At 36.9% G+C, this 27,405-nt stretch overlaps 1 protein-coding gene across 11 annotated transcripts; it reads left to right on the top strand.

Annotated features, from left to right (window-relative positions):
* Window positions 1-1,013: 1,013 nt before the first annotated feature.
* Window positions 1,014-27,405, top strand: LOC127447761 (interferon alpha/beta receptor 2-like). 11 transcript variants are annotated; one of them, XM_051709813.1, is made up of 12 exons: window positions 1,014-1,121; window positions 1,300-1,498; window positions 1,897-2,019; window positions 3,987-4,098; window positions 13,093-13,186; window positions 13,803-13,944; window positions 17,222-17,388; window positions 18,071-18,228; window positions 18,938-19,097; window positions 21,576-21,688; window positions 25,167-25,346; window positions 25,784-27,405. In XM_051709813.1, the coding sequence occupies exons 5-12, from the start codon at window positions 13,135-13,137 to the stop codon at window positions 26,108-26,110; spliced, it is 1,299 nt and encodes a 432-aa protein (XP_051565773.1). In that variant the 5' UTR covers window positions 1,014-1,121; window positions 1,300-1,498; window positions 1,897-2,019; window positions 3,987-4,098; window positions 13,093-13,134; the 3' UTR covers window positions 26,111-27,405. The 11 variants fall into 11 exon arrangements, with proteins under 11 accessions (XP_051565773.1, XP_051565777.1, XP_051565770.1 ...); XM_051709811.1 differs by lacking the exon at window positions 1,014-1,121 and adding an exon at window positions 1,184-1,201; XM_051709817.1 differs by having other exon boundaries at window positions 1,022-1,498; window positions 1,940-2,019.

The following is a 27,405-nucleotide window of genomic DNA, read 5'->3' as shown; positions in this document are numbered from 1 at the left end:
GTCCAGTAATTTACCTCCCCCCCATCCCCCTTGGAATCTATGCCCCTGCTTCTGGGACATTAGTCTTTTTGGTAGTTGATGTATTAACTGGGGATGTTGTGCTCACTGAATGAGTTTTAGTTTGTAAGTAATTAGTAAGAAAGTATAAATTATGTAACTTTTTACTGATAATCCAAAAGAATGTGGAGAAATGAAAAGCAAATCACCCCCACTGAGTAGTGCTGTGGTTCATGTATTTGATAGGAACAGCAAATCACACAAAATATAATTTCAGAGCCTTTCTATCAAGTTGAGCCAACAATTGGCAAAGCACCGGCGACAACGTCAGAGGCCATTTTTTAATAGATGTCTATGGAGGAGATGCTTCTGTATGCTGAATAAACTGCTTTTGTGAGGAAACAGCTCCTTACTTAATTAATTGACCACCTGTCAGCTAATCTTCAACATGTTTTACACTAAAAAATCCTTATGGAATGAACAATGTGTGTACTTTCCTACGATAGAATTGCTGTTTTATAAGAGAAGTCTCGAACAATTTTGTGACAGGTAGGTGTCGGCTTACGGCTCTCCTTATTCCTTTGTATTGTATACGCAAACGGTTCCTTAACTGTCGTAACACGCAAGTTGACCATTATCTCTATGGTAAAATCGCAGAGGTTGTTATCAAGGTGTAGAAGATCCCTGATCATTTTAGGCAGACCACCTCATAAGTGCTTTCCACCAGAGAGCGCTCGGCGGGCTAAAAAGCAATTATACTGCAGACTTTTGTACATCAAAGGTTATATTAAATCGATTAACTCCAAGGAGTTGTTCTAGTGATACAGATGGATCCACAATATTGCCCTTTGTACATATGGCCCACGGTTTGTTCCTGGCAGGCAGCAGACACGTCTTTGTCCGCCCGTTGTATAAAGGTGCCACGCGTTGTTCCTTGGAGGCAGCAGATGTCCTAACCCCACCCCCGCCCTAATCCAAACAATATGGAGCCTGTAAGGCAGAGTAGCCTGACATGAACAACGCATGGCACCTTTCACCCATCTCGTCTTTAGGTTTAATTAGTATCTACTAATTACAGACGCCTATGATTGGTCGATCTTGAGCAGCGCTGAGAAAAGCATCAGGTACCGTGTGAATGCGCCGTCGCCTGAATGATGACAGCTATAAACTGTATAAAACCCGAAAATGTACAGTTAGAAATATCGTAAGAGAATGATCGTTTCCTGGCCGTTAAATCCCGCCCATTATTTTCTTTTAAACGTGCATATTAAATATCGGTCTGCCATTCTTTTGTTTTCAAAGAAAATCAAGTGACGGGCTGCTGTCATTCTGAGGAAACACTGAAGCACGTGATTTTCTGTAATGAGTTTGGAAAGTCAAGTTGGGAACTTCCAGCAGCTGTTTATCTAGCTGAACTCTCTATATATATATGTAGAGTGACACTACTCATAATGTGCTCTCTATCACCGACGAACGGATGAAGAACATCACGGATTTACAGGTACTGTGACCATTTAAACGTGTTCAGGTGAACTTCAGAAATATTAACATTGACTCGTTTAATTGCATAATGTTTGTACGTTGGTTTGTAAAGACAACGCATATTAAAACAACACAGATTACGTTCATTTATCTGCTGTTTAATTCATTAATTTTTTGTTGTGAATATTTAATTTCTGTTGCAAAACAAACATGTACTGTGGCAGTACTGTGGTACAGTGATGGTATCAGATGGTATTACCATATAACATGATACAAGGCTCTGAATGATTACCATCTGCATATACAGTTTATTTACATAGTAGCCTTTAAAGAATGGTACGTGTCTAGAAAAGCGTGGTTACACCATGGTACTTTTTTGTAAGTGAATTATGGCCTTTAAAACTATATTTATTTCAGAACTGGTGTTGCGTCAAAGTCTGTTTCCCTTCACAACCCCCAGCCCCGCCCCCATCCAAACGACGAAGGAAGTGCGCGTTCTCAAAAAGCTCGCCCCCGAGATGCTGTGCTCGTATCACTGAGGTACTACGGAGAGCGCTAAGGCTCAAAACTAGAGTTTTGAACGAGTATTAGCTGTAGAATGTTGTATTCTAGAAGTGAAAGGCAAATTTCATGACTGTCTAGTTATATTTTGAAAATGGGGGAACAGAACCTATGTTTGTTGCATTTTTTATGTCTTTATGAACACAACCACCTACTGTTATTTCTATCAATAAATAATATTATATTTGTGAGAGTTTTCATTTTGGATGTTGAAGACTTTTGGAATAAATGTGTGCTCACTTACATAACTGTGATTTTATAGGCTAAATATGCGACATATTGATCATATTTCTCTTTTTCCCCTTGGACCACTTTTTTTTTTTTTTTTTTTTTTAGAAATGCAATTGCGTGATTTGGCCACAAGAGAGCTCCGTTGTCCACTTTAGGTCAGCTGTTTAGCTTAAACTAAATCTGATGGTTTTCTGCCCCAACAAGTACACTTTCACCACAATTTACTGAGCAAAGGTCAAAACAAATTGTAGATAAAAAAAAATAACATCACACAAATTTTGAGGTTTTATCTTTGTCTTAAAACCACCTCCATTATAGCAGGAGGAACGCATCCTGACAGCTGGGAATGTTACTGTCAGATACTGTTCCCCCTGTGTTCAATAAGAAAGAAAGCTCAGTTTGCGATTTGTGGCCAAATCACGCAATTGCATTTCTAAAAAAAAAAAAAAAGCTGGGCTAAGGGGAAAAAAGGAGAAATATGATTAATATGTCCAGATATTGTGCCTTGTGAGAACGGTCGCATATTTAGCCTATAAAATCACAGTTATGATTTGCATACATACTGATTTGCAAAATCATACATGTTTATAAATTTTGATGCAGCAGTTGTGTGTTCACAAACTGCAGGGATTTTTGTGTGTTTGCTGGTATTCAAGAAAATCTGCTTGCCAATTTACAGTATTAGTCTTACATATTCAATTGAGCAGGGGTGTGCAATTATTTTGTTACTGGGGCCACATCAGCCGTTAATTAGAACATGGAACAGAGAAGATAAAAAGTTCTGCATAGTTTTCTTTTAAGCCCAGACATGCACTCAATGAATGATGCACACTTTTCTGAAGTGTACACAGACTGATGGGACCATTCTGCGATTGCTTGAAGTTTTGCTGCTATACTTTCTATCATGTGTTAGTAAAACTGAATAAAGGCTGAATAAAATTATTAATGGTTTATTTTACCATACTTCAATGCAATGGTAATTTAGTATTCAATTTAACACTCTATATCAGGAGTCTGGTTTAAAAGTAAAATAAAATATTCAGGAAAGAGATTCTAAAAGCTTATTTTAATGTTGGCCGCAAAGTGGACCCATTTACTTGTTTTATTCTCAGAACATTATCAACCTGTTTACAAGCTCATGGGTCATGTTGTGGGTCTCATCAATGTTTGGCACCCCATTCAGCACACCACTGAATAAAACAGGCTGCATGACACTGATAAATGATTACTGCCAGAGTAACATTCACATACAGGTGTGAGGGACTTCAGCATTTTACAAATAACACAAAAAATAAATATATTCCTCTCACTTGGTTTTACACGCGTGTCCCCTCCGTGCACTGAGCGCTAAGTTGTTGTTTGTTTTTCTGCAGAGAGAAAGCACGTGCACTCGCATTTATGGTTGCCAGATTGCATAAATTAAGTATGACATAAGGCGAAATATTTCCATTTTGTGCTAGTATAAATCTCTGATTGGGGTGTTGCATCTATTATCTGGCAACCCTGAGCATATTAAAAGCTTGTGGATGTGCGATAGGTCCAAAAGCCAGATAAATGAAAGATCTAATAAAAAACGTTCATGATAAATCGACCCGCGGGCAGTAGTTTGCCCTGGTCTGCAATTGAGGGTGCTCTAAGTTTCATTTGAGGGTGCTTAGCACCCTCAAGCACCCCCGTAGAACCGGGACTGATTTATCTCTTCTCTGTCTGCACAGATCATGTGAATCACCAGCTTTCAACAGAATCTCAGATAAAAGGGCAAAACATTCAACCAATGGACACGTGCTCTTCTCATAAATCACCTCCCTCATGTCCAGTCCAGCACAGGTACTGCAGGTGTGATGACTATGACACTCATACTCTACTTGGATACAACTAGATAAAAACATGTACAGCCACTCCAAAGATTATTTGGACACTTAAAACGTCTGAATGTTACTGCGTTAGATAACAAAATATCAAACAGCAAGTGTCGTTTATATGAAAGCAAAATAGCTCAAGCACTCTTTTTCAGGCAAAACATCTGACCAAAAGAAGTTTGCTAGATTTGAGCAGTGTTACGCGCAACTACCGTGCACTACTTCTTCAAATTTTCACAAGAGCGCTAATTATAAGCGTAATTTTCGTGTCAGTTCAAAGCGCAAGTGGGCATGGGCGGGAGTGTTTGTGCTATCTGTGGTTGTATGTGCGCAAACTGTGGCTGTATTCAATGTTAATGAAGTGGCGCAAACAGCAATTTTCCTGAAAAAAAGGTCATTGCGCTTAGATGTTTGAGATCCACGTCTATTCTCAGCACAAAGTCTAAAATCAATTCCTGCATTTGCAGTTTAGGGATTCCACCAGCAGATCATACAAAACAGATATCAATCACTTTTAATACCAGCCATGATTTCTGTGTCAGTAGATCAACATGATTAATAATAATAATAATAATAATATGTTTATTTAGTATAGTGCCTTTTCCAAAGCTCAAAGATGCTGTTCAGAAATTAAACATAAAACTTTAAACAGAGAGACATATAACAAATAAACATTACAAAACAATGACCAATGGGAGAGCAGCAAAGCATATTTCTAGCAGGTGAGACACGGACGAGAGCCAATAGTCCGATAGATAGATGATCAATAGTTTGGTTCGCTTATAACATGCATTGAGAACGGCACCGGAGGAGCATTTTACCAGATTTTGAATAAGCACAATAAACTAATGTGAACTAGTCCACATAGAGACAGTTACAGGACTTCCTGGAGCGTTCCGACCATCAAAACTATACTATACTTTTACTGTAAATTCTCCTCCCTGCTCAGTCAGTCTTCACTTCACTTTCACTTTCTCCTTCTTCTGTTTTTGGTGCTTCACATTCTTCATGCACATCGCCCCCTACTGGGCAGGGAGAATAATTTATGATAAAAAAATGACTGAAATATTGATCTGTTTCTCATCCACACCTATCATATTGTGTCTGAACGCATGGATTTAACTACTGGAGTCGTATGGATTACTTTTATGATACCTTTATGTGTTTTTTGGAGCTTCAAAATTTCGGCACCTTTTTACTTGCATAGTAAGAACCTACAGAGCTGAAATATTCTTCTAAAAATCTTTGTTTGTGTTCAGCAGAAGAAAGAAAGTCATACACATCTGGGATGGCATGAGGGTAGTAAATGATGAGAGAATTTTCATTTTTGGTGTGAACTGTCCCTTTAAAAGTAATTACCTTAACTGAAAGTCAGTAGCTGTAATCTGATTACAAGAATTTAAAATGTAATGTTACATTACTTTTTGACTTTAAAAGTTATTAGGTTACAGAAACTAATTTGTAATAGGATTACACCTAACCCTGTGCAATACTGATAAAATATATAAATATGAAATATCTATAATACTAGGAATTCCCCTTCTAAATCTTCACACTGTTGTTTTTATGTTTAAATGACATGATTCATTCTTGAGATTTTTGTCTGAAACTGTAAAATATTTAGGGGGGTAGGAATGCTGAATCGTAGGGGGACTATCACAATAGGGTGTCAGTCAAAACACCTTGAAACCTGCATCTGTTTGCATAATTTATTTCAGTGACCACTGCCAGTATAGAGAGATTCATTGCATAAATTTCATCGGTATCTAAAACATGAATTCACGAAAGATATGAAGGAATAAACATGAATAAGTGTTCAACAATATCATGAATTGCAAGGATGGTGATATACAGTTGTGCTCAAAAGTTTGCATACCCTTGGAGAATTGGTAATATATGTACCATTTTTAAAGAAAACATGAGTGAGTAGGTAAAACACATTTCTTTTATTTCTTATTGGATTCATATTCAACTGTAGGTTATAACAGAATGGCACAATCATAAAACAAAACATGGCAACAAAGAAAAAAAATTAAATTTCCCCTGTTCAAAAGTCTGCATACCCTTAGTTCTTAATACTGTGCATTGCCCCCTTTAGCATCAATGACAGCGTGCAGTCTTTTGTAATAGTTGTCTATGAGGCCCCAAATTCTTGCAGGTGGTATAGCTGCCCATTCATCTTGGCAAAATGCCTCCAGGTCATGCAAAGTCTTTGGTCGTCTTGCATGAACCGCACGTTTGAGATCTCCCCTGAGTGGCTCGATGATATTAAGGTCAGGAGACTGTGATGGCCACTCCAAAACCTTCAACTTTTTCTGCTGTAACCACTGGAGGGTCAACTTGGCCTTGTGCTTAGGGTCATTGTCGTGCTGGAAAGTCCAAGTGCGTCCCATGCGCAGAAGAATGCAAATTGTCTGCCAGTATTTTCTGATAACATGCTGCATTCATCTTGCCATCAATTTTCACAAGATTCCCCGTGCCTTCAGAGCTCATAGACCCACAAAACATCAGTGAGCCACCACCATGCTTCACAGTGGGGATGGTATTCTTTTCACTATAGGCCTTGTTGACCCCTCTCCAAACATAGCGCTTATGGTTGTGACCATAAAGCTCTATTTTGGTCTCGTCACTCCAAATTACAGTGTGCCAGAAGCGGTGATGCATGTCAAGGTGTTGTCGGGCATATTGTAACCGGGCTTTTTTGTGGCGTTGGCGCAGTAAAGGCTTCTTTCTGGCAACTTGACCATGCAGCTCATTTTTGTTCAAGTATCATCATATTGTGCTCCTTGAAACAACCACACCATCTTTTTCCAGAGCAGCCTGTATTTCTCCTGAGGTTACTTGTGGGTTTTTCTTTGTATCCTGAACAATTCTTCTGGCAGTTGTGGCTGAAATCTTTCTTGGTCTACCTGACCTTGGCTTGATATCAAGAGATCCCTGAATTTTCCACTTCTTAATAAGTGATTGAACAGTACTGACTGGCATTTTCAAGGCTTTGGATATCTTTTTATATCCTTTTCCATCTTTATAAAGTTCCATTACCTTGTTACGCAGGTCTTTTGACAGGTCTTTTCTGCTCACCATGGCTCAGTATCTAGCCTGCTCAGTGCATCCACGTGAGAGCTAACAAACTCATTGACTATTTATACACAGACACTAATTGCAATTTAAAAAGCCACAGGTGTGGGAAATTAAACTTTAATTGCCATTTAAACCTGTGTGTGTCACCTTGTGTGTCTGTAACAAGGCCAAACATTCAAGGGTATGTAAACTTTTGATCAGGGCTATTTGGGTGATTTCTGTTATCATTATGTTTTAAAAAGGAGCCAAACAACTATGTGATAATAAATGGCTTCATATGATCACTATCCTTAAATAAAAGACAGTTTTTTTGCATGATCAGTCATATTTTCAAAATCAGTGCCAAAATTTCACAATTTCTGCCAGGGTATGCAAATTTTTGAGCACAACTGTACATGAAAATACTTCATATATTGTAAACAGTATTATATAACATGACTTGCATTATTTACGCAATCACAGCACCAAATTAACAACCCAAGCAGCAAACTATCCATACGTTCACACTGCCGCGTTTTGAGCAAAGGTGAGTGTGTGTTTTCAATTAATTTCCTATGGAAGTCGAGCGCCATGCTTTCGAGGTGGATTGTGAGATTGACAGTGGAGCAGATAAAGCATTGAGGGTGTCAAAAGTTCAAAATCCTCAGCTTTATGCAAATGAGGAACAAAAAATGCCAGGCGCCAGCCAATCACTGTGAGCTGAAAGCAGTGACGTCTGTTTTAAGCGCTTAAAATATGCCTTTAATGCTGGAGTTTCTTCTGGATTCAGTGCTTCAATCACATCATCATGTATATTTCTGACTTCAAACAGACTTCAAATGATGATTGCACACATTCATTGTGGCAATGCTTTGGCAGGGTAAGCAAAAGTGCAATAAATCAACACTGTTTGTACATTGTGGGCATTCGGAATTGAAGCTGGCATCTTTCCAACTGTAATCGGATATAAGATTATATTATTGCTCATATACGGAAAACAAAGATAGACAAAACACACAAACACGGCCCAAAGCGGCAGCTCTTTGGCGTGGTGAGCGGTGTTCAGCTGAGTTTTTCCGCGCCATTGGAAACACGGTAGGAGGGGAACAAAGGAAGTGCTGCCATGCTGAAACAAACACTCCCTTATGAAGGGCTACTCATTAGTGGCAATGAGTAGCAGCTGTTGGTAGTGGGCGGGGCTTCAATTAGGTCAGTCTCATTAGGATTTTCTACAGAAATTATTGCCCTGTCCATATACCTACACTTGCGATCTTGTTACTTAAGCACGAGGCACCAAGTAATTGTTCAAGACTGTCCCGTGTCTGAAACATGCCAACGCTCAGTGCTCTTTACCCACACTAAATCCACATTAGCCTGAATACCGCATCTGAGCGGTCTTTCAGGCTAAGTGTTTCCCTAGATTTCATCATGATCAGGAGCCACACACTGCCTACCCGAGCAATCAGGAAATCTTTTCAATATAAGTTATTTATTATAGTCAGATAGTAAAACGTAAGTGAAACATATGTTATTGTTGTATATATGAATAGATTCAACATAAAGTGTAATATAATGTTTACAACTGGTTGGGATGACTTAAAGGAATAGTTCACCCAAAAATGAAACTTTGCTGATAATTTACTCACCCTCAGGCCATCCAAGATGTATCTGAGTTTCTTTCTTCATCAAAACAGAATTTAAGATTTTTAGGATTTCATTTCAGGCCTCCTCCTCTAAACAATGCAAGTGAATGTCCTCCATTTTTTTGATGGTCCAAAATGCATATTTAGGGTGCATCAAAATAATCCACATGACACCAATCGACAAATAAAGTTCTTCTGAACGCAAATGATTGATTATTTTTAGAACCGAAACAATACTTATATACTTTTTAACTACAAATGTTTGCTTCCTTACATCTCTGTGACGTGCGCTCATGAGAGGGATGATGTAAGCTCGTTGGTAAGGTCACACGTCACGTGGAGGAGGAATCAGGAAGTGCGTCATTGTTTACATTATTTTTTTATTATTATTTGGAAATTATTTTTATTTTATTTTATATTGTTTTGAAATTGTTTTGGACTGTTTTGGTTTGTGAATGGCACAAGTTTCTCTTGTAAACAATGACGCGCTTCCTGACTCCTCCTCCACGTGACGCGTGACCTTACCACCTGTTTTGATGAAGAAAGAAACTCATACATCTTGGATGGCCAGAGGGTGAGTAAATTATCAGCAAATTTTCATTTTTGGTTGAACTATTCCTTTAAGAGCAGCATCATAATTACAAAATATGTATTTATGTGTATATTTATATACCTATTTGTTATCCTTCTTGCCTAATAATCACTTTATTTGGTTTGTTCTCACCTAATACTGCTGGTCATTTTGATAATTTATCAGCTAGTGTGGCATACATTATACAATTAGTAAGTGTTGTTTTAAAATAGAAATTTTATTAAAGGAATATTCCAGGTTCAGTACAAGTTAAGCTCAATCGACAGTATTTGTGGCATAATGTTGATTACCACAAAAAAAGAGCAAAAATGGAGGTTCCAGTGAGGCACTTACAATGGAAGTCAATGGAGCCAAGTTTTGGAGGGTTTAAAAGCAGAATTTGAAGCTTATAATTTTATAAAAGCACTTACATTAATTCTTCTGTTAAAACTCATGTATTATATGAGCTGTAAAGTTGTTTAAATAGTAATGTTTTACAGTAATTTTAGGGTTTTAGGGTTTGTTGACATTACATCGTCATGGCAGTGAAGTTGTAAAAGTTGCTATAACTACACCGAAAAGGTTAGTAAGTGTTTTTATCACACTAAAATAGTGTTTACATGCATATCCTTTATGTCTTGTGGCTATACTTTTGAAACTGAGTATTTTAACATTCAAAAATTGGTCCCCATTATCTTCCATTGTAAGTGCCTCACTGGAACCCAGATTTCTGCTCTTTTTAAAGAAAAGGAGAGGCAAGTCAAAATTAATTTTTGTGGTAATCAACATTGTGCCACAAATGCTGTCGATTGAGCTTAACTTGTATTGAACCCAGAATATCCTTTAACCACTACCACTGTAAGTAGGCTTTAACAGTCACCACTACCAACAACAATTAGTCTTCTTAGTGCAACTACAAAAACGGTTGTCACTACCAAGAACCAACATCGTTTAGTCTATGAGTGTCCCAACGTGCAATCAAAAGTCGTCCTCACGCTCGCAGTCTTCACATCTACTTACACACTGAGGCCAAACACCAGAAATACATAAGACAAATGGGTTAGTAGACAAGGACAAATCGCAAGTGAGGGTATTGGGACAGGGCATATGGGTGCGTGCCTTTCCGAAGGGCTCATCCCTATGCCCTAATCCCTTCAAAGGGTTTACCCTCCAGAGTGAGGGCTTTAGTATGAAGGTAAATCAGTAGCAAAACTCAAGAGCTTGCATATTTGGATTTGAGAACTTGTACAATAAATATGTTTACTCGTAAGTTGAAATTGACACAGCACCGATGTGAAAACTTGGAAAATAAAAATTTGAATGTTGCAATCTGCACTCACTGACAATAATTCAAAGCTTGTGTTTTGAATTCACAGTTGCAGACAAGGAGTCACAAATGTGTAATGAATTCGTTTTATTGGTTGATGTGTTGCCAATGAATGCCACCGGTGTGGATTGTGTTAACTGGGGATGTGCGCGTGCGTGTGAATATTTTCACTTGCCTTTTCAGCAGATTTGTTCAATGTGATTCGCCAAGGAGCAAAGAAAAGACGTTTATCACATTATAAAAAATTAAAACAAAAGTTAATGTGTATACTAACTAGAGACCCCAAATTTTGTCTAGGGTCTATTCATGCCCACCCCTATCAGTGTGCCAGATTTCATCATTTTCCTATGAAGCATTCATAGGGCTGCCATAGACTCCCATTGGGGAAGAAGGAGGAGAATTAGAAAACTATTGGATGCAATAGGGGCTATGCCAGTAAACCTTCGGTGTTTGGCCCCTTGTAAGGCGGGGTGCCAAGGTGTTTGCATTCAAAGGACAAAACTCGCCAGGGAGGCTAAGAGCAAATGTATGATCTTTGAGAAAATCAACATATGAACTTTCTCACAATTAGCATCTCTTCCTGAGGCACCACATCCCACTGAGCAAATACTGCAAATTCACTCCTCATTGTTGCTCTTCCACTTCTGTTCCATTCTCTCCTCAGTCTTTCTCCATACAAATAATGTAACTAGGCATGTTTGGTATCATTTAAAAGGTCTCAGTGCGACTGGTACTTTGGTCTCTTCCCCACAACCGCATAATATCTGGTAATACAGTTTTAAGAATGTAGACGAATTCTGTCCACTGCTTGGGGGTGCGCCTACCTCCTTGGTCTTTCATCTAAATTACCTCATGTATGCAAATAAAATATGACCACAGGACTTCCAAACCTAACCACTCCCACATTCCCTTTGTTTATGTTTTCTATTGTTTGGGTATTTAAGGAAATTTAACATTGTTCACTGGAATTTTCTGTAGCCAGAAATCCCCATAGTACTAAGATCCAGCATTTGATGGAGCATGAAGCACATCAACTGGGATCTTAAACTTTCTGATTTACCATTTGTATTTAGTTAAGTGTAATAGACTGTAAAGGCTAAAAGAAAGTGCTATTTGGAACAATGTAGTATTGAGCTACCCATCCAAAGAGCATTAGTCATGACCCCTGTTTGATGCTAATATTATTCTAGTCAAGTGTAATAGGAAACTATAGAACTAAACAAAACTACTATTTGGGTAATGGTATGTTGGTTGGCCTTATCCGAACAGTATTAGTCATTTACCTCTGTCTAGAGCTAATATTACGTTAATTAAGTGTATTCAGATCTATAGAAACTAAGCAAAACTACTCATAGATAAGCTGCAGTAGTAATCATTCTTTTTAGTATTAGTCGTTTACCTCTGGCTAAAGATCAAACTGAAAAGTTTGTGACCGTTGGATCCATGTACACGGCCGGCATGACCATAATTGGATTACGAATGAATGAGTGCAATTTAAAAGTATAGAATTAACTAGAATAATCAAGTATCCAAATCTAGAGAAGATCTCGATTGATGATCAATCATATCTGGAATATCAAACTAAATTTGAGGTCTAATATAATTGGAGTCAGATAAAATTATTAATGGAGTCAGATTCGGTCTTAACTAAAACCAATTTAAGATGACAAAACCACAAGTGTGGCAGAAAAGACGAACGCGCAGATACCTTAACCACTTCGCTGGATTCTGCCATTGGGCCAGCGAGGTGGCATTTTTACACCCTAATAATATATTAATCACAGTTAATTGCAATTACAGTGTCAAGGATAATATTAACAATTATGCTTTTTTTCCACAATCATGCAGCCATTCTTCTAAGTGTTGCCTGCAAAAAAAAATCATATCATTGTTGAATTCACAAAGCTTGAAGTTTAATGTGAATGCTCAGTTTTACATATTCAGGCACTTTTAACTCACCATATATACTAACTACCTAGTAACATTGTCAGGATCTTTGTCCAGGTAAAAAGATATCATTGAGCATGCTTTCTCTCATAACACCTGTGCTGTCACTGTCACAGAGAGAACTGTCAGCTGCTGATGCACAGATGTTGTGAAGTAGGTTATGGTCTCATTTGTGTACTAGGGCATTTGTGCAACTGAAGTATTTTTATGTTTTTAAACATGCCTGCAACCATGCTAATAGCAGCATTGAACTGATTTAGTGGCATTTGCATGACTGTTCATATTATAGTCCTGAAATCATTTAATACTCCAACTTTTTCTGATAAATGAATAAATGCTCCACCTAACTCTAGGTTCCTTCCCTTTTGTGATGCACATTATTCATTTTTATTTTGTTTGCTTTTTATATTTCAGTGTCAGGTTGTTGCTGATCGTGAATTATGATTGTCAGTCAACATGAGCACAATATTTATGGGGCTTCTAATCCTCATGCCTCTCTACTTTACAGGTATGTTGACAAGCAGTGCATTTTTCAAAAACAGAATCATTCCATAGCATCTAATATAAGTTCTCCTTTTTACACAACTTGGCTCCACAAAATGATTGTTAATTAACAGTTTTAGTAATAATGTGGCTTAGAAAGTCCAGCTGTTTCTTCTAAATGCACTAAAACTGAAAAATACATATTGAGTTGTCATGATTGAACAAATGAAATAATGATCAAATATTACAACAAGAGAAGAGAGTTGGTATTATGTTATTTCATAAGTTAATTAGCATAACAAACATTGCATTTATTTTCTCCCTGGCACACGTTTTCTTATTGTTTCTGTGAAATTTTCTGTGCTGAATGAGCATGTGAAACTTGTGGTTTCCTTTCCTACTGCTTTGCACCTGCAGCTGTGGCATCTTGGCCTGAATGTGCATTTGCTTATTTTCCACCTTTGATCTTTGTTAGACAGATAACACCTTTGTAGCTCAGATTTTCAGCCCAACTTTTTTCTTGTCTATTTTCATACTAGTAAGTGATTGTGTATGGATTATATCCACAGTCAAATACAGCAGAATGAGAAAGAATCAAAGAGATTGTTTGTCTTTTCATATTTATGTTTGTCTTCCTCTAGTGCTCCACACAATACCTGCTCCAGTTAACTTCAAAATACTGTCACGCAACTTTGATCACATCTTACAATGGAGCCCTGGCAGAAATTCACCTCCGCAGACTGTTTACAATCTTGTATCAAGGTGGGAGTGTTCAAACAAAATGTAAGTCTACTCTGTAAGCAAATACAGCATTTCTTGTTGATTCCTTGTTGAGTAGAATAAAGAAGGTGCTTTATTTGCACAACCAAAAAAAACAAAAAAAACAAGAAATAAAATAAACAACCATGAGGCCATTGACAAAATACACCATTGCATTCTGCATGATCCAGCATTCTCAGTGTAATGATCTACCTTAAAGGGACAGTTCACCCAAAAATGAAAATTCTCATGATTGATTCACCTTTCTGGCATCCCAGATGTGTATGACTATCTTCTGCAGAACACAAATGAAAATTTTTAGAAGAATATCTCAGCTCTTTAGGTCCATACAATGCAAGTAAATAATGACCAGAACTTTGAATCCCCAAAAATGTACATAAAGGAAACCATAATCCATAAGATTCCAGTGGTTAAATCCATGTCTTCAGAAGCAATATCATAGGTGTGGGTGAGAAAAAGAGCTCTCTTTTTACTCTAAATCTCCACTTTCACTTTTACAGTCTTCTTCATTTGTTTTTTTGGCCATTTGCATTCTTCCTGCATAGCGCCACCTACTGGTTGGGACTGGTCATAAAGGTGTAGCTTTATGTCTCTGGCTTTTAGGACAGCACTTAAAGAGCACCTATTATGGTTTTTAAACGTGCCTAATTTTGTTTTAAAGGTCTCATACAATAGATTTACATGCATCCAAGGTCAAAAAACACTTTAATTTGCTCATAATTTAAATTGCAGCATTACCTTGTCAAAAACGACTCGTTCAATGATCCGTTCTAAAGGATTCATTCTAAACTCCTCCTTTCAGAGAGCCTACTCTGCTCTGATTGGTCAGATGTCCCAGTCTGTTGTGATTGGTCTACCGCTTAGTGTAGTGTTTGAGGGCGGGTCAAAGCTGTTCACGAGCAGCCAATGAAGACCAGAGGCAGGTTTTTTGTTACCAAATTACGTAGGTTAGTACAGGAAGTAAGTCTGGAATTACTAAGGACTCGTTTCAGGTGTTCAGAATCGGTTCTTTCTTTTGGGAGTCAATAACTCCACTTTTTTACATTCACAAACAGCTATATAACACACTACATGAAAGGTAATATTTGAAAAACCATAATAGGTGCTCTTTAACCAATATATTAAAATAAATAGTAAGTGCATTTTACTTATCTGTGCTAGCATCTTTATTATTTTTATCAATATTTAAGTCTTTTTTTACTCTAAAGCTCCACTTTAACCTTCACTTTCAAATTTGAAAGTGAAACTAAACAGGCACCACGTGTGACTTTCAGATATAAAAGTGAAAGTGGAGATTTAGATTAAAAAAGGACCACACATATTATATCGCTTCTGAAGATATGGATTAAAACACTGGAGTTGTATGGATTACTTTTATGCAGCCTTTATGTGATTTTAGGAAATTCAAAGTTCTGTTCACCATTCACTTGAATTGTGTGGACCTACAGAGCTGAAATATTCTTCTAAAAATCTTCATTTGTGTTCAGCAGAGGAAAGAAAGTCATACACATCTGGGATGGCATGAGGGAGAGAAAATGATGAGAGAATTTTCATTTCAGAGTTTAAACTATAGGAGAAGGTATGAGGTTTTAAACTTAAGTCACAGTTTAGTAGCTGTTTAAATGTATGTGTGTTGCTTTTCAGGTATATATTCAAATACCTTTTCCTGTAAATATACAACATCTGCTGTTCATTGACACTGAGCTTATGTTTTTTCTGTGTGGCATATGCTGAACTCTGCAAAAAAACTCGTTAAAAATGTACTATAAACCTATACATCAACCTATAAATGTATTTATTTTATTGCAATATGGTCTTATATAGAAAACATTCATCTGTTGGGCTTGATGCAAGTTCAACATGCAGTAACTGTGCACAAAGAGTTTCTGTTCAATAAATCTGACCGAATCCAAACATTTAAGCATGTCTCAAGGGCTGATTTTTATTAAAACAAACAGAATTCAACTTTTTTCTTTTTATTATATGGAAGTCACATTAAAACTTTTTACCAGGCCTTCATTATTTATTTTTGGTACTTTTCAAATGATTTGATTTTACTGTTTTTGCCTTGCCACAGACCCAGACTTTCAATATTATTCATTTATTATTCAATAATAAATGATTAAGTATGATTTAATTGTGTATATTAAGAGTACATACAATATTAGCTATGAAATTAGCCTTAGCAAGAGATAGGAGGTTGCCATTTTATTTCAGAAATGTTAAAAATGTCATTTCCATCAGTGTCATTTCCAGCACAGAATTCTATTAAACACAATACAGAATTTGAGATGTGCTGGAAATCACACTGTGTGGGATTTTTCATGACTTTCAGAAAAAAAAATGACAGAAATTGCATAAATCTCCTGTGATGCATGTCCATATTCTTCTGTGTTAGTAGACAAATCATACACACTAGTGAGAGGGAAAGATTTATTAACTAGACTTTACTTTCTAGAAGTCCTCTTATAATGGCTCATGAATGCTTCTATATATTCTTCAGTTTGAGGTTTTGGTTCAGTTCTGTGAATTAATGACCATTTTCATGTAGTAATGCGGTCAATGCGGTCCTCCTCATGTAAATTAGATGTCATAACGATCAAGTTTATAATATTTTGCAGTGTCCCACTCCTAATATCCATTTGATAAATTATGGCCGTTATTAAAGGAAATACTCAATGTCAATACATAAGTCACTTTATTTGCAGCTGTTACACAGAAGAAATGCTGCCAGTGTGAAAGCTCATCACGGGTCTGCTGCTGAAGTTGCACTGCAGCTTTGCATACACACTGCTATGGCATGTGGTATGAAACAGGTGTAATGCCTCAGACAGCCAAAAATCTGCATTTATCTGCACTGTGCCCAGATTCATTTTCCATCAGAAAACTATGAAGAAGCTAATAGCTTAAAAGGAAGGTTAGTAGGCATGTTGTGTAATAGCCAGAACCCAGATGTTATTCTGTGGTTTGACCTAAAGAAAATCTGATTTACCAACACTCTCCAATCAGTATGACCAAGATGGAACAAAAAGTCTAGAAATGTGCAATACTCATACTTCATTTCCAAGGAGTAATTACTGTAATTCTATGCGACAAAAGTGAAAGTGAATACTGTAACTAACTGTAAAAGTTAGTATACACTTTATGGCTTGTGCTTTAAAACTATGTTAATAGTTTTATAACGTAATTGAGGCTGTTTTTCCAGTGCAAAATGCTCACACATTATTTGTCGTAAAAGTTTGCCAATTTTGACCATCTTGAAATGTTATTATCTGTACAGCTGCAGTTCTGGAAAGCCAACAGTGTGGCTGAACATCAGAAATACAACAGTAAATGTGTCTGGAGTGTTAGAGGATATCTACACATCCTGCACTTTCTTTCTCTGGGCATCACTGGACAACATGACATCATCCAGGGTTAATCTCACTATTAAACCATATGAAGAAAGTAAGTCATGCTTGAAAGTCTGCAGGTTAGCAATGATGTGAAACAAGTTTACATTCACATTACTGACTTTAATTTTTACTTTTCATGTGAATGTGGGTGTTTATTCAGTTAGGAGGATGTTTCTGTCCCCTAGGATAATGTAAAGAAAAAATATATTAATAAAAACAATCATTCAAGATTTAAAGGATGGATTAAAATAGCTTAAAACATGTTTAAATCATGTGTTACTTTAATGTGACATTTGCTAGAATGTCTCTCTTTTGGGCTTGTCTCTCACCCAGACCTTTTAACTTCCTCTCTATAATAATTTATAAAAGATATTACATTCAGAAATTTCCTACTTTTCATTCTTTGCAAAAGAAAAATATTTTCAATTAATTTGGTATTTTATGGTATTACTATATGTGTTCAGTTTGTACTTTTTATAACAAAGAATCGCTGTAAGTGTCATTACCATCACACATAATATCACAAATCCACTTAATCAGGGTCATGATCAGATCTTTACTCCAGTACATGTGATGGATGTTTTAAGATGAAGGTGAAACACAGCTTGACGAAGTTTCATTCTTAAAGATATCAAGTAGTCAAAAGTGCCCCTAATTGAAGAATCATCCAAATACACCACTCTGTCAGGATCGGATCTAAAGGTTACTGTCGCTCTTTGGTTTGTTTTGTCCAGCCATCATCGGTCCACCCACGATACATCTGTCTGGCTGTGGGGACTGTCTGAAAATCAATATCTCTCTACCTAAAGGATCCGGGAAGAAGCATCAGCTGCTTGAGTTTTATAATTCTGTTTCCTTCAATGTAAGCTGGAAGAAAGCAGGAGAGCAGAAGGTAAGAATTGCTGTGGAGGAGTGGTTTTGTATCTCGACAAGTGAAGTTAATTGTAGCCTCAGTGCAGTTCAAGGTTGTTTCACTGGAAGTCGCTTATCATGCGACGTCCTCCTCTTATCTCTTCTCAAGGGTGAATCTCTCGAAAATGTCACATTTCCCAAAGGTTCTTTTTTACATTCAGAGGAAGGACAGGGGGTGCAATAAACATACAATTCATCTATAAACTAGCCAAAAAAGAAAATAGAAAAAAATACTTAGTCAACGTAAACTTTGGCAACTAGATCGGTAACAGAAAAGTTGCCTCAAACAGCAGAACCACTAGAATCTAAATGTGAATATGAATCACTTTACCCCCTCCACTCTCCCCAAGAGGCTGAGAGAGACTGACTTAGATCGTCTGCGTGCCCGCCAACATGCCCAGGAATAAACCAAATCAGACAATACAGTGTAACAATAACAACAAAACAACAAAAATTACTCAACGTAGATTCATCACTCAGTGTAGACATTGATCAGATTGGGGTTATTATGAATGAAGAATATGAACAAATTTAAATGATCCTTATATAAAAAAATTTCAGAATAAACAGTGATGAAATGGCTTTGTGCTTTTACTGATGACAGCTGAATGCTCACATACATTGATTCAGTTTAAAAACTTCATGTAATATCTGTTCTGAAGTCTTGTTTTGTGTTCATGTAATCGCAGTCTAACCAGATCTTTATATCGAGTGGCGAGTATGAACTGCAGCATCTTCAAGCAGGTGCTCAGTACTGTGTCAGAGTACTTCCACAGATCAACTTCAATCGCAACACTCGACCTTCTGCCTGGCAGTGTGAATACACTAGTAAAGAAGAGCCAATAGGAGGTAAGAACAGACCTTTTCCAGCAAATTTTACAGTGCTCACAAGGATGCACTGTTCCAATATTCCTCAAGCATTCTGGTTTGTTCTAAACTACTAACACTAAGTATTACATTTCTGCAATTACAACAGCTCAAACCACTTAACACAAACTTTTTTGTAGGTAATTTCGGCATTAGGTGTGCGGTTTTTGGCTTTTGTAAATGTTACTTTGGGAAATTATTAGAAATTATTGCAAAAACAGGTAGTGCGAGCACTAGGGATGTTCTGATACCGATGCTGGCATCGAGGTCTGATACAGCAGTCATGTACTTGTACTCGTGCTTGTAAAAATATTCAGATACCAAAAACCGATACCATCTGACGTACGAATGTCATTCCATAAACATTCAGCGCACAAATTAAAATCACATTATGTCCTAATGTGATTATTAAATCACAAAAACTGCAATTTAATGAGATAAATATACAGTAAAGTTTGCATGTGCTGCACACTTCAAATCTGAGCCTTGTGAATGTGTTGAGCCAGTGTTGTGCTGATGCCAGCTGCTCATATAGGAAAAACACCATCATGAGCACTGCATACTCTGTTTGTAGCAGATGACAGCAAGCAGAGCACTAATTCACTTTAAGCGAGGCACACACAGACTTCATATTTATTTTGTAAAATAGCAGCCTTTTGCAGTTTAATAATCCCATTGGGTCACGTAGCAACTTCTTTTTCCAGACGTGAGAAGCTACTGTCAAAAACACACAGAAACAGAAAGGACTTCACTCCAAAATAAAAGTTTTTCTCCAAAAATAAAATCTCAATTAAAATGGAAAAAATTATGACAGAAATAGATCACTTCTGTATGTTGTATAATATTTAAAGGTGTTGCAAGCGATTTTAGCATTCCAAAATTTTCACGTGACTGAGCCCTTGAATTAGCCATGCCCCACCCTCCAAAGATCATTTTGAGACCAAAACCAAGCAAAAGAGCAGCGTTGTTTGTTCCTGTGTCTGTCAAATACAACAGTGGCACAATAGCGCCCTCAACTGACAAACAGTATGAATAATAACTTCAATGATCCGCTTCAAATACAGCACTATGAGAACGAGCAAAATGATTGACAATTGAAAACTGCCAATGTCCGTGGTCTGGTGACACATTTTTGTTTGCTGTTTACAGAGTCTACAGCTGTCACAGAGACCAGTGAGATATCTCAGGACACTTATTTCATTAATATCTTTAAGGGAGTAGGGACATTTTTTTGCATATTTTTCCATGAAAAAAATCGCTTACAGCAAATTTAATATTACTACTGCTAATAATAATAAATCAATAGTAATTGTATTCTATTAAAGCAATATCTCTCATCTTTGATGCTCTGTTTATGCAGCACTTTATTTGACTAAAATAATTTGAAATGTTGTGTTTTTGATTGTGCTGTGAGGTTCTGTATAAAAGCACTTTATTTGATAAAAAATAATACAATATTATGTAAAGATTGATTTTTCTGTTTTCATTTGATTAAATATTTAATGATTTTTTTTATTTAGACTCGATTTTAATGATAAAATTGAAATAGACTGTTTATACGGAATTCTGAAAAAATAAAACAAAAGAACAGGTATTGGCGAGGACCAAAAAGGAAGTATCGGAGCTCGTACTCGTTCTCTAAAAAATGGTATCGGGACATCCCTAGTGAGCACAAAAGAATAGAGGAGAATGCAGAGGTCTTGAACATATTTGTAAAAGTCAAACTGTTTTTAACTGTACCTGCCATCTTAAAACGCAATGTTCATGATGTGAGATGCTGGAAAAAGCCAAAAGTGATGCGTTAGCCAAAGACATCTGACACGTGTGCATAGAGAATGCGTCCTGGGTGAATTCTCTTTCACCGCTATGATGCAGCATTGCATTTACCCAGAAGCAAAGCCTAACACCTAAACTTACACTTAAGTTTAACACTTTTCTTCTGCTGCCTTGCAAGCACTGCTATTTCCATCAGGAAATACAACTCTTGTTTTTAGTTAGTTGATTCTGTGGTTGAAACAATGAGAAGTTGGTATCTACAGTTTACATTTACAGTACATTACATTTAGGTTCTGAGGCGTTCATATCAAAGCAAGTTACATTGTAAGAAAGTGCACAGTGCAAATTACTAGGACAGGTCGTTAAGAATATAACTCAAGGCAAGTGCTAAGAATAGACCTCAAGAGCCAAAGAGCCAATATGAAACCTGCAATGATACACCAAATATTTCAGCATAAAATAACATATAGACCGTGTTAGGTAGTAACAGACTACATGTAATCGGGGAAACGATTATTTTGCCTTTCTACCGATCAGCATTTTTGGCCAAAATGCAGGATAAGGATTTCTCTGCTAATTCAGGACAGTTGGCAACCCTAGTCACATGGTACCTGAGCACACTTGCGTATTTGAAAGTATTATGTTAATGTCTCTCTCTCTGTCTGTGTGTACTGGTATATTTAGTGAGTTGGCCTTTGGGAGCAGCAGTATCAGGTCTGTGTGTGCTGGTTCTGGCAGTCGGTCTGGTCTACAAAGTGTCTGTATGTAAGATCAAGTCCCCTCTTCCTAAAGCACTGGTAAGACTCAGTCTACAAGTATCAGGATGGTAATTTATCATTACTTTTTCTAACCTTATAAAAACATTTGTTTTTAGAGACTGTACTGTATGTTCCTGAACAGCTTAAGGTTGTTTAATAAAAGACTGTAGATTTTGTCTTAAAATTAATGTTAAAGGTAAAGTTGGCTAAGCTTTAGACCACTCCACAGCCCTAAGAATAAACTCAACACTGATGTCATCAAAGGAGAAAGCACCCCACTCACTCTTTTAGAAGTCTTCGATATCTAGACTGTAGCTTCCAGTTAACTTCAACATCTCCACACGTGCTTGAATCTGGCCCTGTGTTTACCAGAAATACACACACACACACACACACACACACACACACACACACACACACACACACACACACACACACACACACTGTCTGTTACCCCGCTTCATTTTTTTTCCTACTCGCCTTTTTTCACTCACTACCTTCACTTCTACCCACACATTAACAGTCACTTTCAGAAATAGAAGTCTTTATGCCACTCACATTTGCCTTTGCATTCATGTGTGTACCAGTGTAACATCAGCTCTCACTTTTATGCCATGTCTGAGGTCAGAGATCAGGCATAAATGTCACCATTTGAAAACATTTTTCAATTCAAATTCATGTTTGCTGTACAGTGCATTTTTCAAACTCTGCTTTTGGTTGCTATATTAGATAGGAGGGAGTATTTTCCTCACTGGTTTTAACATAAACAGCTGAGATACTGTAGTAAAGAAAATCATAGATGCATCTTGACTTCAAAAATTATTATTTGATGTCATGCAAAAATATGTCTTTTCCCCCAATGGCTGTTCTTCCTATTTGTAAATGTCTATCACAAACAGTAGCAGTCAAAAATTTTAAACCACTGACTGATTCTTTGTTATTGCTATTTTCCACACTTAAGAATAATTGTAAAGGCATCAAAATAACACAAATAACACAGTAGTATGGGAATTATATTGTGACCAAAAATAAAAAAATAAACTTTCTTATATTTTAGCTGTTTTTTTTGTAATGCCTTTGTCTAGATTCCAGCTCGGCAACTTCACGAGGTGCATCCTAAGATGCTTTTTAAACAGTTTTTAAGGTGTTCACATGTATGCTGGACACTTGTTGACTGTTTTTCTGTCACTGTCTGCCTTTCCAGAAAAAATTATAATAAAGTAATTCATACATACTGTAGGCACAATTTATCTTTGTCTACAAAACTAATTTCAAGCATTTAAGAATAAACCTTTCGATCAAAATAGTTTTAAACCTCTTCAGCTCTGCATGGCTTTGTGGAGAAAAGCATAATAAACAAATGATTGTCAAAATTATGTTCCAGACTACCATCGATAGTATAAAATAAAAATAGAATACATTATCGCCGAGGATCTCAGCATTCCAACAACACCTACATTAAACTTCTAATCCACTCAGAGGCCGAGATATTCGACAAAACAGCAGGGAAGGTGCGTGGTATCACAAAATAGACTGAATGTCTATGGACGAGCACATGTTGAGGTGTCAGCTGTGTTAGAGCACCACCTGCATTTCAGATCTGTATATTGTGATGAAAAGTGATAAGAGGACTTTTTTTTTTCCTAATACTTGCAGCCATCTAGTGGAATGGACTAACTCCTTTTGCAGTGACATACAGTAGAGAAAACAGAGTCTGAATCACAGGCTTTCAAAACCGGATTATTTTGTATTTTTTTGCAAAATCAGATCAATATTTTGCATCTAGTTCATTTTATGAAGAGGTTAAGATCTTGTATCTGAACTGTTAGTGTAGAAACAAGATCCATCAGTCTAACTAAGCTGAACTGATCTCTAAATATTGTGTATCAGCACATAACTCTTGTTCATCTCTATTGGTCGACCGATATATCGCAAGGCCGATAAATCGGCTGATATTCTGACTTTTTAATTATCTGCATCAGCTGATAAATTTTCCCATTTCCCGATTTATTTCTTGAGGACGCTGAGAATCGCCTGCTTGCATGTGAAGTGACTGAGACATGTAAATGACCAGTCATGTTTCGTTTTCTTGTTACGTGCCATCGTGTTACTACAGTAATAGACCGGTGTGCAACACAGTGTCATTTAAATGTTCCGCATATCAGAGCCACGGCAGACACATTTGAGCTCATAATGTTAAAGTGCTCACCTGTTTCATTCTCCCTCTCTCTCCTCAACAGTTCCCTGCCACTTTTTACTTTCTTTTCTAATGATAAAAGGCAAATATCAATAAAACTTGTATTATATACAGTTTGCAAATATGCAGATATCTCATAAAAACAAATGTAATAAACCAACCTCACACAACTTCAGCAGATCCAGCATCCTGTGGAGCACTCATTTATTTACCTCTAAAGCACGTATTTTAACAGTCACTCCTTAACAGTTCCCTGTCAACTTTTACTTTCTTTTCTAATGATAAAAGGCAAATATCAATAAAAATTGTATTATATACTATTTGCAAATTCATGAACCTCATGAAAATCCAGCGTTTTCTTCCCATCAAGCGCTCATCTAATATCTTCCTCTGAAGTGCGTATTCTATCAGCCAGAGTCAAAATATCAGGATCAAATGTTGATCTGTTTCACAGATCATAATGGTCAGTCCGTGTCAATCAAAGCAGGCGATTCAGGCCGTTTAATCTGTCAGGAGATTGAGGCAACGCTGGTCCCGCACGTGCGCCTGAGTGCAACTTCGAGACTGTGTCCGAAACCAGGAAAATGCTGTATATGAAAGTAGGATGAAAATAATGCACGTATTTTAACAGTCACTCCTTAACAGTTCCCTGTCAACTTTTACTTTCTTTTCTAATGATAAAAGGCAAATATTTACGGACGCTTTTACCTTGGGCTGCATCCGTAAACGTAGGCAGCAGACTTGCTGCCTAATCAGTTAATTCCAAACATTTGTCAGTTAAGCCATTAACTGATTAGGCAGCAAGGTAGCAGGTCTGCTGCCTACGTTTACGGATGCAGCCCAAGGTAAAAGCACATCACTTGTGCTAGAAGTAAATGTCTTATTCACTATGCACTGTATGTACAATTGGTTTGATTTGGTATTTTTTGAGAAAATGAGATTGCTAATGTGGACATACCATCCATGGTTGCTGGACTACTGTGTGTACTGTTATTTCCTTCTTTCTAAAATATATCTAACAATTTCTTCATGTGCAAATAAATTACTAAAATTTGATGACTGAACAGAAATCTGAAGAAACTGCAATCTATCATTTAAAATACAATATTATTTTTTAGTTTTGGGTGAAATTGTGTAAATAAAATAAGAGTTATATTTTCTATAGCAATTTTCTGTTTGTTATTTACTATGTTAAATTGTGTGATATATCGGCATTGTATCGGCCTATTGGCCACACTGCTCTCTGGATATCGGCATCGGCCATTAAAAAAACACATACTGGTCGACCACTATTAATCTTCTCTGTGTTTTCTGTTTCAGAGTAATGTAGCACAAGCACACTATCTGCACCCTGAACAGACATTAACTGAGTGTGTGTCACTTCCTGATGATCAGCTGATGAGCAAATCTAAAAATAATCCCACCAAAAACAGTCACGCACTGAATGTTCAGCAAGATTCACAAGAGGAACATGGAGATGAAGAAAAAAATGCCCACAAGGTCTGTGTGATGCTTTCTTTAAAATATTAAATCACATACATTGAGTTCATATTAATATATCAATGCATATCAACAATAACACTTACAAGAACATTTGCTTATTTAAAAAAAAAAAATTCAGATGGATTCAAATGACAATCACTGTTTCTGTCCTTGCAAGTCTAATGTTAGAAAAAGTGACTTTTGTCTGTGAAAAGAAATGGGTTGCAGCAATCACTTGCTGCAATGTTGAAAATGTTATGAATTGTGTTCTGGCACATCTGAACCAATTATGCTTTGTGACGCAAGTGGCACAGAAATTACACACTTCACCTTTAAATCTAATAAATAAATAAATAAACAAATAATTTAGACCTTTCATTTTTAACTGTTTTACATTCAGTTGTACACTGTCACCATAAAACAGTTTGCAAGTTCTCCAACTGTTGCTCTTACAGATGGACACAGAGGATGAGGATGACTATGATGATGAAAACGAGGAAGCCAGTTGCACCTACATGGGTCGCATAATTGATCACAGTGGTTTGAAAATTAATAACAGTGAAGAGAACTCTCTTCGTGTCCGTTCTGGAGTGTGTCATACAGAAGATGTAGCAGCCCTGGACCTTTGTGTAACCAACCCCTCCCAACAAAAGTGTGAGGAGGAAGCGGTGTTGGAAGTGTCTGCAGAGAGAACCAGACCTCAGACAGTCAAACAGTCTCGGCAACAAACAGAGGAGTGTGCAGATGCATCAGGGGATAGTTCAGGAAAGTCAACTTGTTGAGTGCTCTGGGACCACAGGAAGATGAGGGAGAGCTGTGTGAACCTCTGATTCCTAAACCACTGGAAAGTGAAGTACAACAAGACAGAATCCCTTTGTTGACGATACGGATGGCAAAGGAACTTAAAGGAACATCTGCGTCTGTGCAGTCAGAAAGAAAAATAGACGTTCTGATGTCAATTGGAAGCCAAGGACATCTTTCTGTATGTTGTCCTGTCCTGGACGTACAGAATGAGCTTGACACAGCATCAGGGTATATGGTGACACACTCGGGACACATGCACAAACAAAATACTGACTCTTCAGAGGAAAGCGATTATTGTGACCAAAGACTATATAACAAGATGAAGACATACAATATTTATTTAAAGACTTGAACATGTGTTCATATTCAGAATTTTAAGTGAATGTGTCTGTGTGAATGAGAGCTTTTGAAGTTCAGATCCATTGTTAAAGGGAATGATCACTCTTAAAATTAAAATTTTCTCACCCTCATGTTGTTCTAAACCTGTATAACTTTGGAACCCAAAAGGAGATCAGTAAATGTATGCAGTGACTGGCAGCCTCAGTCAGCACTTTCATTGTATGGAGGGGGAAAAAATGCAATAAAAGTGATTGTGAATGGTGACTGAGCCTATATCATTTGTGGTATGTAAGATGAGGGTGAGTAAATAACACAATTTTTTTTTTTTTTTTTCAAATGAACTGTCCCTTTAAGTATTGATATTGCTTATACTTGGGATAAGAGATATGATCAAACACCTAACCCCATGTATTAAGCTTCGGCATGTAACTCATCCCACACTGTGTTATGGTATGAATGATACCTCAAATCATGCAGCTTAAGTAAGCAACCATCCAGAACACCAGAACCACCCAGAAATGTTGCATAGGAAGGGAACCACTAAAAAATCTAGTTGTTATCACAGTGAGAATGTGCCTCACTCAAAAAAATTATCTGATTTAAAATAATCTTATTAAATTCTAATGGCAAAGAATTTGTAATAATAGTAATAAATAACACTTCAAGCCATGAATATGAAATGTATGGATATTGGGCTTCATTTTGTGAATAGACATAGATACAGTGTTTATAGATCTTTGTGTACAATAATGTGTATTTTTAAAAGGGACATACTGGAAGTAAAAAAACAAAAATGAGATATTCTTGCAATTGCTGCCGTTTGTTTGTCCTCTTGGTTTATGACCTCTGAACAAATTGTGTAAATGTCTCTGACAGTTTGTGGAATTTTGTATAGTGAAAATGACAATAAATCACCTTTAATACATTGGTACAA

Source organism: Myxocyprinus asiaticus, chromosome 11 (genome assembly GCF_019703515.2).
Source record: "Myxocyprinus asiaticus isolate MX2 ecotype Aquarium Trade chromosome 11, UBuf_Myxa_2, whole genome shotgun sequence".
NCBI classification, from domain to species: Eukaryota; Metazoa; Chordata; class Actinopteri; order Cypriniformes; family Catostomidae; genus Myxocyprinus; species Myxocyprinus asiaticus.
Note: the sequence above shows the minus strand (reverse complement) of the source record. Positions and strands in the feature narration are given on the sequence as shown.

What these genes read in the sequence shown, in the direction of transcription:
- LOC127447761 (XM_051709813.1), top strand. Translation starts at nt 13,135, where the DNA reads ATGAGCACAATATTTATGGGGCTTCTAATCCTCATGCCTCTCTACTTT. An exon ending in AGAAAGCAGGAGAGCAGAAG is followed by an intron (nt 18,229 to 18,937) that starts GTAAGAATTGCT and finishes ATGTAATCGCAG; the next exon opens with TCTAACCAGATCTTTATATC. An exon ending in TAAAGAAGAGCCAATAGGAG is followed by an intron (nt 19,098 to 21,575) that starts GTAAGAACAGAC and finishes TGGTATATTTAG; the next exon opens with TGAGTTGGCCTTTGGGAGCA.